Source organism: Larus michahellis, chromosome 4 (genome assembly GCF_964199755.1).
Source record: "Larus michahellis chromosome 4, bLarMic1.1, whole genome shotgun sequence".
In the NCBI taxonomy this organism is placed as follows: Eukaryota; Metazoa; Chordata; class Aves; order Charadriiformes; family Laridae; genus Larus; species Larus michahellis.
In genome coordinates, this window is record NC_133899.1 from 85,399,010 (window position 1) to 85,410,619 (window position 11,610).

The 11,610-nt window shown below is 41.2% G+C and overlaps 1 protein-coding gene across 11 annotated transcripts in view; it reads left to right on the forward strand.

The window, feature by feature from the left end:
• WT1 (WT1 transcription factor) overlaps positions 1-9,113 on the forward strand; it is a 70,556-nt gene extending 61,443 nt beyond the window's left edge. For 8 of the 11 annotated variants that reach the window (XM_074586207.1, XM_074586212.1, XM_074586208.1 and 5 more), the window contains 3 exons: positions 1,854-1,943; positions 3,318-3,410; positions 6,813-8,175. In XM_074586207.1, coding sequence (XP_074442308.1) covers positions 1,854-1,943; positions 3,318-3,410; positions 6,813-6,934 — 305 coding nt within the window. In that variant the 3' untranslated portion in view covers positions 6,935-8,175. Of the gene's footprint in view, positions 1-1,853; positions 1,944-3,317; positions 3,411-6,812; positions 8,176-8,265 lie in introns of those variants that run through there. The other 3 variants (XM_074586203.1, XM_074586205.1, XM_074586202.1) reach the window with 3 other exon arrangements.
• Positions 9,114-11,610: the final 2,497 nt, after the last annotated feature.

Genomic DNA, 11,610 nt, shown 5'->3' on the forward strand with positions numbered 1-11,610 from the left:
ATCAGACCCGCTATACTGTTTTATTCAAATACCTCCTTAACCATCTTCTGCGTTTATATTGCAATTAGCAGACAATCATCCTGTCACTGCATTCTGCTCTGCTGACATTCCCCCTCTTAAATCTGCCAAAGGGCTGAATTCCTTGGAAGTAAGTGGTTTCTGAAAAGCAGGCACCCCCCAGGGAGTCCTTGCGGTCAAAGTGTACGGAACTATTTCAAACACCTGTGGCAACTTTAATCCCTGATGCTAATAAATTAAGCACAGCAGACATGGAAATTGTCCACACCTACGTTTGAGAATCAGTAAACTCCTTTGGGTGACTGTCACAGGAAGTTAGCTTGTTCTTGCAGATTTAGTTGCTTTCGGTAAATTTTGATTGTGGCCACACCAGTATGAATTTGGAATGCTCTTCTTAATATGCTACTTATACAGAGCTACCTAGATCAGAATGCTTCTGCTTTAAACTCAACTTGTTTGCACTGGTATCTCAAAATACCAGTGCAACCAGAATACATTTCCTCAGCATAATGAAATCAGAAATGCAGACACTTGCAATGAAGATCTATGAAAGTCATACGTGTTTAAAAATATACTTAGAGAAATCAAACTCACCGCCTACTTCAGCTGATGTTTTTCTTTAGGTCCTTCCTACTGGACCTTTGTTTTACATCTCAGCTTTCCACCGCAGACAAAGCAGGTCCCAGCTGGTCTCGTGTGCACCTTCCAGATAAAACCCAGGATTCTCACAGCTTTGCAGTGAGAGATGTTTCATTACTTCTTGTGCTGAGGCCTCTGCGCAGGGCTGTGGCACTGTAAACAGATTTTATGTAGGTATAAATGTAATTATATCTGAGGCTCTTGCAGTATTCCAGTGTTGTGCAAAGCGACCTTAGGTGAGATGCAAATCACATCTGAAAGATCATACAGCTCCTCCTGTAACAGCATAAAAATTAGGGTTTTTTGTGGCGGCCAAATTTCACCAACTCTGGTATGCTACATGCCAGCAGTGTTTCCCTCCTTCCTCAAGATCCTCGATTGCTGCATTTCTTTTTGCATGTTTATGCGGTTGGTGAATTCCTTTGTGTTGAAAACCATGTTCATTTGAGAAGCTTGTAGGGATTTCATTTTTTCTAAAAGTCAGAATCTCACATTTCAAGAAAACCCATCCTGAGGACTTCTGCTGAACTGTATGGGAGGTGGAGGAAGAGTTTATATTTACATGAGGCTTTGCAATAATTCATAGGCTTGCCTGCGGGAGGTGTGCACCTACACCAGAAATTCTATTTAACGGTGCTTTGTGGAAGAAACATAATTTGTGTTTTGGGGAAGAACATATTTTTCTGTGCTTGAATTTTGCTCTTTGCTTTCCTTTAATCCATTAGTATGGTTAAAATTACCACCTACATGGATGTCATTGATTTCGGTTTTTGCTTCAAATCCAATTTAGAGCAAACTACAAGTTGTTCCCGTGTACAAATGATATATTACTGAAACAGGTGGAAAGGGCTTAATATGGTTTTTTTGATAAATATAAACCAAGAGATTTCTGTTCTTTTCCAAGAGAAGACAATAAAAAATTTTCATGCGATCTGAAATTTTTTGTAGCTTTAACCTAACGGTCTATTTTTTTTTAGAATGAGCAGATACAAAATCAGTGTCAATGCAGCAGAATTATGCCAGCCTTTCCCTACTGATTCCAATGCAGTGATATGGTTTTATAGCAAATGAGCCCTGGTGTACCACTGGACTGCTTTGGACAGGAGAGAAGCCTTTTAGTGTAACATGTTTCATATTCTGGTTGACGTGTTCCCTCATTTAGCTGCATTTTCTGATAAACTGTTTGTCTTTTGCAGGGGAAAAACCTTATCAGTGTGACTTTAAGGACTGTGAACGGAGATTTTCTCGTTCAGACCAACTCAAACGGCACCAAAGACGGCACACAGGTTTGTTGACCACACATCTCTGGTCATTAGAGTTCATCTTTATATGTGAATTGCAATCCATAAAGTATAATTCTACTTTTCTGATGTTGTGTCTGCTTATACGTGCTACCTGTAGTACCCAGTTCTTGAAGGCAGCTTTAGGAGAGGATTGTAGCTGGTTTTTTTATTGGCATTTCAGCACTACTATTGTTGTACCATATCTGTACCGGACCGTGTTGTATGGTCCGTTGAGAAGTGGACCGTAGTTCAACAAAACACTTAAGCTTGGATTTGAGCCTTTTGTGAATCTAGACTAGAGAAGGATTCTAGGAGCAGCAAGGAGAGAAACGTCACAGATCTGGCTGGCTGGATTGCACAAATAGCCTGGGAAGGGTATAGCAGTTCACATGCAGCAGAGAGGGCAGCAGCAGTCATGAACGGGTCTGCGTCCTAACTAGACTTGTGAATCTTTCTCAGCGAATCATTTACTGGGTGAAATGTTCCAAGACAGCCAAAACTACTTGTGAGTTCAGTCTAAATTCAGCATGTTGTTTTTTGTGCACACACCATTTTCTGGAAATGTCAAGACACCCCATTTCAGGAGTTCTTGGAGGTCTAGATTAGATTGACAGGGGAGACAGCTGCCCTTCCCGAAGTCACAGAAGAGGAGACAGTGATGACTCCAGCCTCCTGTCTGGGAGTGGAACCACGAGGGCACTCTGCATGGAACATGGGAAAGAGCTTCAAGTACTTCTCTGACTGAGTCACAGCAAGAAAGTGCATTTGGGTCCCCTGTCTCTCAGGGAGCAGCCTGACAATTGGTTTATTTACTGTCCTGTGGTGGATTTCTGCCTACTACTTTTCTTGCTAAAAATGTTCGATCCCACTTAAGCAGTGTTATTGAGACATGTAGGAAGTGTCTCTGAAAGGTGGAGGGATGATACATTTTTAGCAACTGCATGCTAGAGCATATCTGTGTTAAGCAGTCCCCAAGACTTACGTGTAGTGTGTAAAGTAACTAGTAGAAGTGTAAAGTAAGTTAAGCCTATTGGGAGTATATATAAATATACCTCTGCACCTCTATTCTCCTTATGTCCTCTTTGCTCATACATGATGCCAAGAGTGCCAAGCCACAGGACCAGAATTAAGAAAGTCTGCAGATCCTCCTTAGTCCAACAGTGTAAGTGGGTGTTTATGATGGTTCTGTTTGGATGCTTCAGACCCAGACATCGGAAGCGGAGGTTGCAAAGGGACTTTCTGTAATGTGTAGGCATGAAGCTGGGAGGAACAGTTACAGTAACTAGTACAAAAAAATCCTTTTGAAAATTCAGAAATAGCTGATTCACCCTTCCAAAAGGGTTGGTATATAAAAATAGATGACTTTTGTCTTTTCAGGTGTGAAGCCCTTCCAGTGTAAAACCTGTCAGAGAAAGTTCTCCAGATCTGATCATCTGAAGACTCATACCAGGACTCATACAGGTAAAACAAGTGCGTAAACTTTTCTTCACATTTATATTTCATTATTTTTTAAGTCTAAATCAATGTTGTTGTAAATTACATGATTAGAAAGTCTCTTAACCAGCAGTTAAATATTCAAAACAACAGAAGGAATTTCAGAGTGTGCTGATTTTTCAGTGTGACTACATTCCCCAAGTGCCACAGTCACTTTTCACAAAGGGCTTTAGGTGATTTTGGAAACTACGTTTTCTTTCTTCATGTTTAAAGAAATTTCAGCTGGGCAAAATATATTTTGTCAGCTCTTGTGAAATGAACATCATGGTCTCAGCCCACAAACGTCAAGTTGATCTACTGCCTTTACTGAAAAAACCCTGCAAGATAGAAATTTTAATTCTAGCTTCAGCCGAAGGTCTGTAATCTAAAGTATTCATGCCTACTCATGCTTCTCCTAAGTGTCAGTTGAGCCTAATGCAGGATAGCACGGCAAAGCTCTTGCTGTTGCTGCTTGTACTGTAATCTCTCCTGAAGATAAAAGGAGTGCCTTTTGCAAACTCACACAGACAGACACGAAAGTAAAAGCTTACTCAAATATTCAAGGACCTTTTTGTAGAAACCGTAGTATTTCATATAAATACAGGGGGAAAAATAGGAGGCCATTTTAGTCTACTCTGCCTTCACGTAAATGTAAACACCATTAAGGACCAACTGCGGCAACCTCTGTATTTTAGTTTTAAGTTTTAGAATTATTCCTATGAACTGACATTTTCTGTTCCCTTCCACAATGCATGCAATATTTTTACCAAGTGATTGTTTACCGAGCACGTTGGCGTGTTATTAGATGTCACAGTGTTTTCTGTACTGGCGTTAACCTTTTAAATTTAGTCTCTGTACAGATGGACAAGGAGCCTGAAAATCTTTTTCTCCCTGCTAAGGATTCTTTTTTCTCTTCTGGACCCTAAAAACACATATTTAAGACTATATAAGAAAAAAAGAGATATTTTAATAAAGGAAATAATTCACCTGAGAACAATGGCATTTTCTGTGGTACCGGCCAAATAAATGCTTCAAGTAATGGCCATCTCTGCACTTGCAATCGGCAAATGCTAAAGGCCATGGCTGCGTTCCTGGGTTCTCCCCATAGTCTCATGCTGAGCTGCAGGGCCTGGGTCTGTCTGCATTTGCATGAAGAAAGGTATTTTCTTAATTGGCAAGAGGTAACATTCTGGTAGAGACAAAATGGCAAGTGGTTGTCACATGTCAGCAAGTCAGGATAAACTACATTCCCCATTTCATTGCTAACTGATCTGCCAATTCAAGACTTTCACGACTCCAGCAATTTTTTATCCCAGATTAGCTAAATCAGTGAAGAGCTTGCTCTCTTTTCTCTAGTGAAACTCATCTCCCGGTTCTAGTTCTTCCTTGCTCCACGTGATCCAAGGCCTCACTGTGCTCATTGCCGAGAGCAGCCTCACTGGAGCACTGATAACCTCATAGCACAGAGCTTTGTGTGGGCTACTGGCCTGCCACTGGCTCAGGTCCTGTGCGAGCTCTGCAGCCCAGCTGTGTGCTGCTGGGATGATGCTCCTGTCGGTGGTTTTGGATGTGTCATGCTCTTTGACTGTAAAATCCACATATCCTGAGTGGTGGGTGGGGATTTTTCATCTCCATCTTGCCCTGTAGCTTCATTCCTCTTTCTTTCCTTTCCCCCTAAATTTTGCAACAAAACACCTAGCTCAAGTTAACTTGCTCCCTGTTAAATCTTGATGAAGCGAAGCAAAGTGACTTCTGTCTAATTCCATCCTAATTTTAAGTCAACTGCCAAACTATTTGTTAAGCTACAAATTCAGAGGTTTTTGTCTCCACAAGCAATTTTACTGTTATGGCAATCTTTGCTGTAGAAAGCAAAAAAAAAATCAAAGGAAAACTTCATATTTCTATATACATTTTTAGCAATGGAAATGTGATTTCTCATATCTGTACAGTGAAGCTGTACAAAGTAATTTGTGCCCAGCACAGGACTAATAGAGATTGCTGCCCCCTGTTGCAAGAGGACAAACAGAATTGCTTGTGAAACAGCAAAACTGTGAAAAACTGGCCAGTAAAAGATAACTCGCATCAGTTCACAAGATGGTTTTGCTAATGCTGCTGAGATTTTCAGCTGAGATCACAATCTGTGATTTTTATCAGTAGCTCTGACCAGATTAGTTTTGTCCCATGCTGTTTTATGCACTCATGTGAGAGAGTTGATGCTTTTGCCAGCATATATGTTAAGTGGATAAAGTAGATTTTAACCACAGCACCACCCCACTTAAATATATTGTACGGGATTTTTCAAACAGAAATACACATTTATGCCAATCCCAGATCCCCTTTTGCCTGAATTTAGATGTTTGTGAAGTGTACAAAGTGTGAGGCAAAGAAGAGGAGATGTCTGGGTGAGCTTGTACCACCCCAGCGTGTCTAGAATTGGAGAGTACGAGGTGTGTAGACAGTACTGAAAAGCCCAGCACCAGAGCTGAACGTACTTTAAAATAGTGCATTTATTTTTGGGGAAAAAAAGGGAAATGCAATTCTAAAAGAAACATGAGTCACCAGGCACTGCTCTGAGCTAATGAAAGCATTCCATCAGCATTCCAGCGGCATCAGAAACACAGCCTGAAATTCCACTTAAACATTGTAGAAAATCGAGAGACCAGATTGAACTGTAAAAAGGTGATGGCATTTCTTGTTAAAATTGAATGTGCTTTGCTTGGGGTCATTTTTAGTGAATATTATGCTTATGGGAATGTTAGAAAAATACTGAGTATTTTGAGCCTTTAAGATCTCCCATAGATGTGAATCTACTTTATTTAGACAGTAGTGGGAAACTTTCAGTCTGGCTCAGCAGACTTCATGCTGAACTCTGTTGCTTCTACCATGTGCACTTACACTCACCAGTTTCAAAGAGCTTCAGCCAAAACTCATTGAACTGGCTGGAAAAACTCTCCCTGACTTGAGGTCAAGCTCTAAATAGTCACTGACAATTTTCACAGTGACTAACAGTATGTCTGCACCACAGCCCAAGGTGTGACTGAAGCTTGTGCGAATGCCAGAGTGACTTTTAAACTAGTTCGTTCGAGAGCTGAGAGCAGCACAGGCATGGCAACACGGTGTTCAGTAAGGGCCTGTCTTCAGGAGTGAACCACTGCAAAGTGTTCTACGTCATCGGAAAAGGCTGTTGTTAAACATCAGCTGCGGGCGATGTAAGAAAGCAGCGAGTGCTGATGTGAGCAGGAATTGAGGGCGCTCCCGCACCCTCTCCGGACAGCCCGGGATGCCTTTCCTCCCGACAGGGGCTCTGCCTGGCTCCTCACAACCCTGCAGAAAGAAAACAAATAGCAGTGTCTCAGGCGAGCTGTATGCCCAGTTAATAACAGGGTGTTTTGTTAACAGGTGAAAAGCCTTTCAGTTGCCGGTGGCCCAGCTGTCAAAAAAAATTTGCCAGGTCTGATGAATTAGTTCGTCACCACAACATGCACCAGAGGAACATGACTAAACTGCAGTTGGCCCTTTAGACAGTTCAAACAAGTGAATAAACCAGATGGGACATTATGAGCTACTGCAAACTTTATCAGCCATCTTCGATCACCTCTGTCAGAAAGCTGCGGCTGTCTTCGTATCCCATTTGACACAAGTTAACTAAACCGTAGGATTCTGCTCAGCCTTGTCTTCCCTTTGGACTTACACAAGTTCCTATTCAATAAGTTCAAAAGATTTTTATTTGTAATTCTGTAAAAAAGTAAGCAAGATTGCCACAGTTTCAAGATCATTATAAGCTATGCTTACCTTCCATCTGTGTCTCCAGTTTTCTGGTTTTATTTTCACCTGGACTTTTGTAGGTACACGTTGTTGTACCTTTTAAAGTCCTGCAGTGGGTAGGGTGATTCCTCCCTGTTGAAGGTAAGCTTTACGCTTACTGCATCTGTGCACATGCTGAGGTTTCCAAATGCTAGTACAGCATCCTCACAAAATGAGACACAACAATCACTGAAGATACTTTTGGTAAACTTTGTACTTGTACTGCCACAGGGCAAGCTTTTAAAGTTCGAAGCTCTGCTTTTGAATTTCACAAGTCAAACCTTTTTTTAAAGAACGTATTTCTAGAGCAGTTAAAGATAGATGAACCAGAGCCTCTCTGTACAGAAAACAAGAATCTTACCATTAAGTTAACTTGTTTTTTTAAATAATCACATAATTGATCCCCTAAAACTGTTTTGTTTGTCAAATAACTCTCTCCTTTTCTCTCTCACTTTTTAATGTATTGTTTTAAATTTATTCTATCATGAGATGCATAGATCTCCTTTACACAAAACTAATTCCAATCATTGTAGACATTTGGGATTTGTTTACAATGTAAAGCCACACTGGTTATGTGGCTAGCAAGCTGTATAAACTTAAAACTGAACTTTTAATGGGGCTGGTCCAGGTTCTCCATTAATAGATTACTCTTAAGATAAGTAACTTAAAAAGACTCTTTGTCAAGTATATGTGAAAAAGACATTATTAGTGTAAGGAAATATATTGTTTCAGGGTTTTGGGAGGAGGGGTTTATTATTTACTTTTAATTGCTTGAAATTGTGTGTATATATATATCTGATAATGTATTGCTCTTAGACATCTAAAATTAGAAAGTGTATAAATATTAGATGCATCACTGTTCTGATGTTGTTGCTGTTACAAACTATTGATAACACTAAGAATGTAACCTGCATTTTTCACTGAGCTTTCAATTAAAGCCCATTCAAAGAGAAACAAATGAGAGTCCAACAGATGTCTTGTTTCATGTCTGGTATTAAATTTCAAATGCCCTGTCCAATAGTATCCATTTTTTTTTTTGTATATAAAGGTACCACCAGCACTGATGACCACTAGTTAACCTGTCCAGGTCTTGACCACAATTTATCCATCTCACTTGGGAATCATACTGGCAGCAGCAAACAGTGTCAAGTTTCATATTGTGCTATAAAACAGTTGCTTCCATCGTTCGTCTTCTTACCAAACTATTCCTTTTCTTTCGACCTGTAAGATTTGTATAAGAACGTTTTAGAAGAGGAAAATTCAGTGTATAAATAGCAGCACTGGCCTTCTGTAGAACTGCGCTGAAGCCATAAGCACAGATAACTTCTTAGATTAGGATGTCACAGACTGACTTTTAAGTAAAAGTTAACTTAGAGTTGGGGTGGCTTAAATCAGTTCAGCAGGTTGAAAAAGACAGTCTTTCTTAGATGATGAAGTGTGAAAATGAAGATAAAAAAATATTACTGTTTCTTTGTCATACTGCCTACTTTTCTTTGGAAGTAAGTACAGCCTGCCTCAGCGCCCTTTGACCTTGCAAAATATTTGTATCTCTTTAGCAAAAATCTTTAATGTATCTTGCCAAGCTTTTTTCACTAATGTACACAATGGAGTTCTATGATGGGTTGAGCTTTCTCTCTTAAAGTGCAGCTGCATCGTCAAGAAAACTCAACAGTTAATTCTTCAAGTCCTCTTTTTCGCATGGGTATTGCATCACTGTTAATTACTGTTGGGGTACTGTGACTCATTTGTATCAGTCAACTTTATCTTTTGCTGCCAAAAGACAGCATCTCTCTGGAGAAACTCATAACAAGTGTGGCAAACATCAAATATTTGGAGCGAATGGTGTACATAAAACTGTACAGAATTAAAAAATAAAGCAACTCCTCCTGCTTCCTTGAGAGAAAAGTTCAGTCGCAATAACAACGTCCTCTGATTTACCCAGCAGCCTTCTGCAACTACAAAACAATCTGTTTTTCAGTCTGCACCCAAAATAGAGAGCTGCCACGAGTGTTTATACTAAAAGCCAAAAAAAGAAAAATCAGCCTCTAGTTGTGCCTGCATTAGTCAAACATAAATAAAACTCTCTTTTGTGAAATACAACCAAAACTCCACTGCAGCACAGGCCAGACTTCCAGTGACCTGTAAATAACGACAGCCATGCTTTTGCTGCCTAGTGAATTGTGTGCCAAATAATAATGGTAGATGGCTACAGAGCCTGAAGCCTGGGTTGATGAGTGACAGAGCATGTCCTTTTGGTTTTGCTGTTGCCACTTTTTCAATGAAAGTACTTATTGCTACTCTGATGGTTGGTGATCATTATGTCCCCCAGCCCGCCGAGTACAGTGAAGACAATGGTAAATGTTTACAAGATTATTTTTATTCCTAGTTATTTTACAGTCTTTGTCATGAGAGGCATTTTATGTCTCTCCCTTTCATTTCCCTGTGTTCAGGATTCTATCAGCAAGGTAAGCCACCTTTACTGAAGTGCTTTACTACATGAATTTCTCAGAAGCAGCCCCCAGATGCTGGTTCCTGCAGCGTGCAATTCCTCATTTTGTGGCAAGCAGAAACTGCTCAGCAGGCCGAGTTTCTGTGAGCTTGACCTCCGTATGAAGGATGAGGGGGCTGCACTCTATTATATCTTACAAGTATCCTTAGCTCTCTGGAAAATTTTCAATCCCACGATTAATTGAGCAAATCTTTTATGCCTCTGCCCTCTCTTAAACTGAAAGTAGTGACCGATGCTATTTCGGCTGATGGTTAATGTCTTGCTGTGATTGGCACACTATTCCTGTAGCTCCCATAGCCCCTCAGAATGGAGAATGTTAATTATATAGATAACACTTCTACTTTTTTCTTGTCACTTCATGATGTGCAAGACATTTTGGGCAGGAAAGGGAATGTGATCTCTTCTCTTTCTGATGGTGCCAGCTGGGACTCAAGGGTCCACTTGCACCAATTTTTTCAAGGTAGGTGAATCCAACAAAGTGTCCCTTCTGCTTTAGGAAAACATGAGAGCTAATTGTAACCTGAATTGTAACCACATGATCTGCTTCTGGTGCATGTCATATTCTTTAAGGGTATGGACTGTGCTGACCGAAGAGGAGGTACGAAGGTGTTATCTTGCTGCATTTAGGCAGCCACTCTGAAGGCCGTCCATCCTTCAGACATGTGCTGATTCCTGTAAGGGGAGGGGGGACTTGCAAAGAAGTTACTCTTTGCTTCTCTTTCCGTAGTGGGTTAGACGAGTTGTTCATTTTAGAAGCCACTGCAACCAGGCCCATCTGTTTCAGGATGTCAGTAGGAGTCATTTCACTGCTCCACCAACCAACCTTACAGCAACTGGCAACAGTTCCTGAAGATGCAGGTAGATGTCTTAAACCAGTGTTTCTTCCTCCTTCCCTGTCCCCAGACAGACTTTTCCCGTCATCAATGTGACCCAGCAGCAAATCCAATATGGTAAGCGAGCTGTTCCCAGCACCTTGTCCAAAAGTCCAGCAAGGCTCTGAAGTGGATGGAGGGGCTCTGAGAAGGTGCTTGCAGGCCCACACCTCAGAGGTGGGTACACGAAGGCAACCAGCAGGCAGAGGTGTGCTGCCAGAAGACGTGAAGAAGTTCTACTGCTCAGTCCTGCTTGTGCCGTCCCCCTGGGGCAAGTACGTGCAGGGAGAATCACTCAGCTTTTCAGCTGGGGAGCTCTTCCTTGCTTGGGCAAAATCCTCCTCCCTCCTTCCTCCTCTCCAATTAACAAAAAAGTAATTAAAGGCAGTGTATGCAGTTCAGAAAGGCACTAATGGACAAGAAAACCCAGCTGCAGTATTTGGGAAGATCCAATAAAAAAATCATTAGGATTCTTTTAGTTATTGGAAGTCCTGATGACACAAAGGAGCCTAATGAAACAGAAGATCTGGTCATAAGAGCGATGAGTTAAAAAAAGCCCAAACCAAAATCCCAACCCCACTGACACCATTCTAAAAATTAGACAATTAAGAGTAAAACCAGGAATGTAGCCAGAACTATTCCACCTCAAATAATAAACACAAGGATAAGTTGCCAAGTGAGGTCAAAGAAGCAAATGGTAAAGTGAGTTTAAGAGACAGCTAGACACTTTTATGGGGAGAGAGGGGATTGAAGGATACAGTGACAAAACCGGGGGTAGAGTTGAGATAAACCCAGAGGACAGTGGTGGGCCAATAGCCTCGGAGAGTGCTCTGAGCCCCACTTGCTCAGTAGAGGAGCAGAGTGGCTCTCGGCGGCTGGGGAAGACTCACCAGGGCTGTCGGCAGCATCCTTTGAGGGACGAAGGGAAACTGCCAGAACAGTTTGAAAGGAAGATGAGCCTGTCAGACAGAAATAGGTGTGCTCTCCATGCACTGGTCCTAAGCGCTGCCCT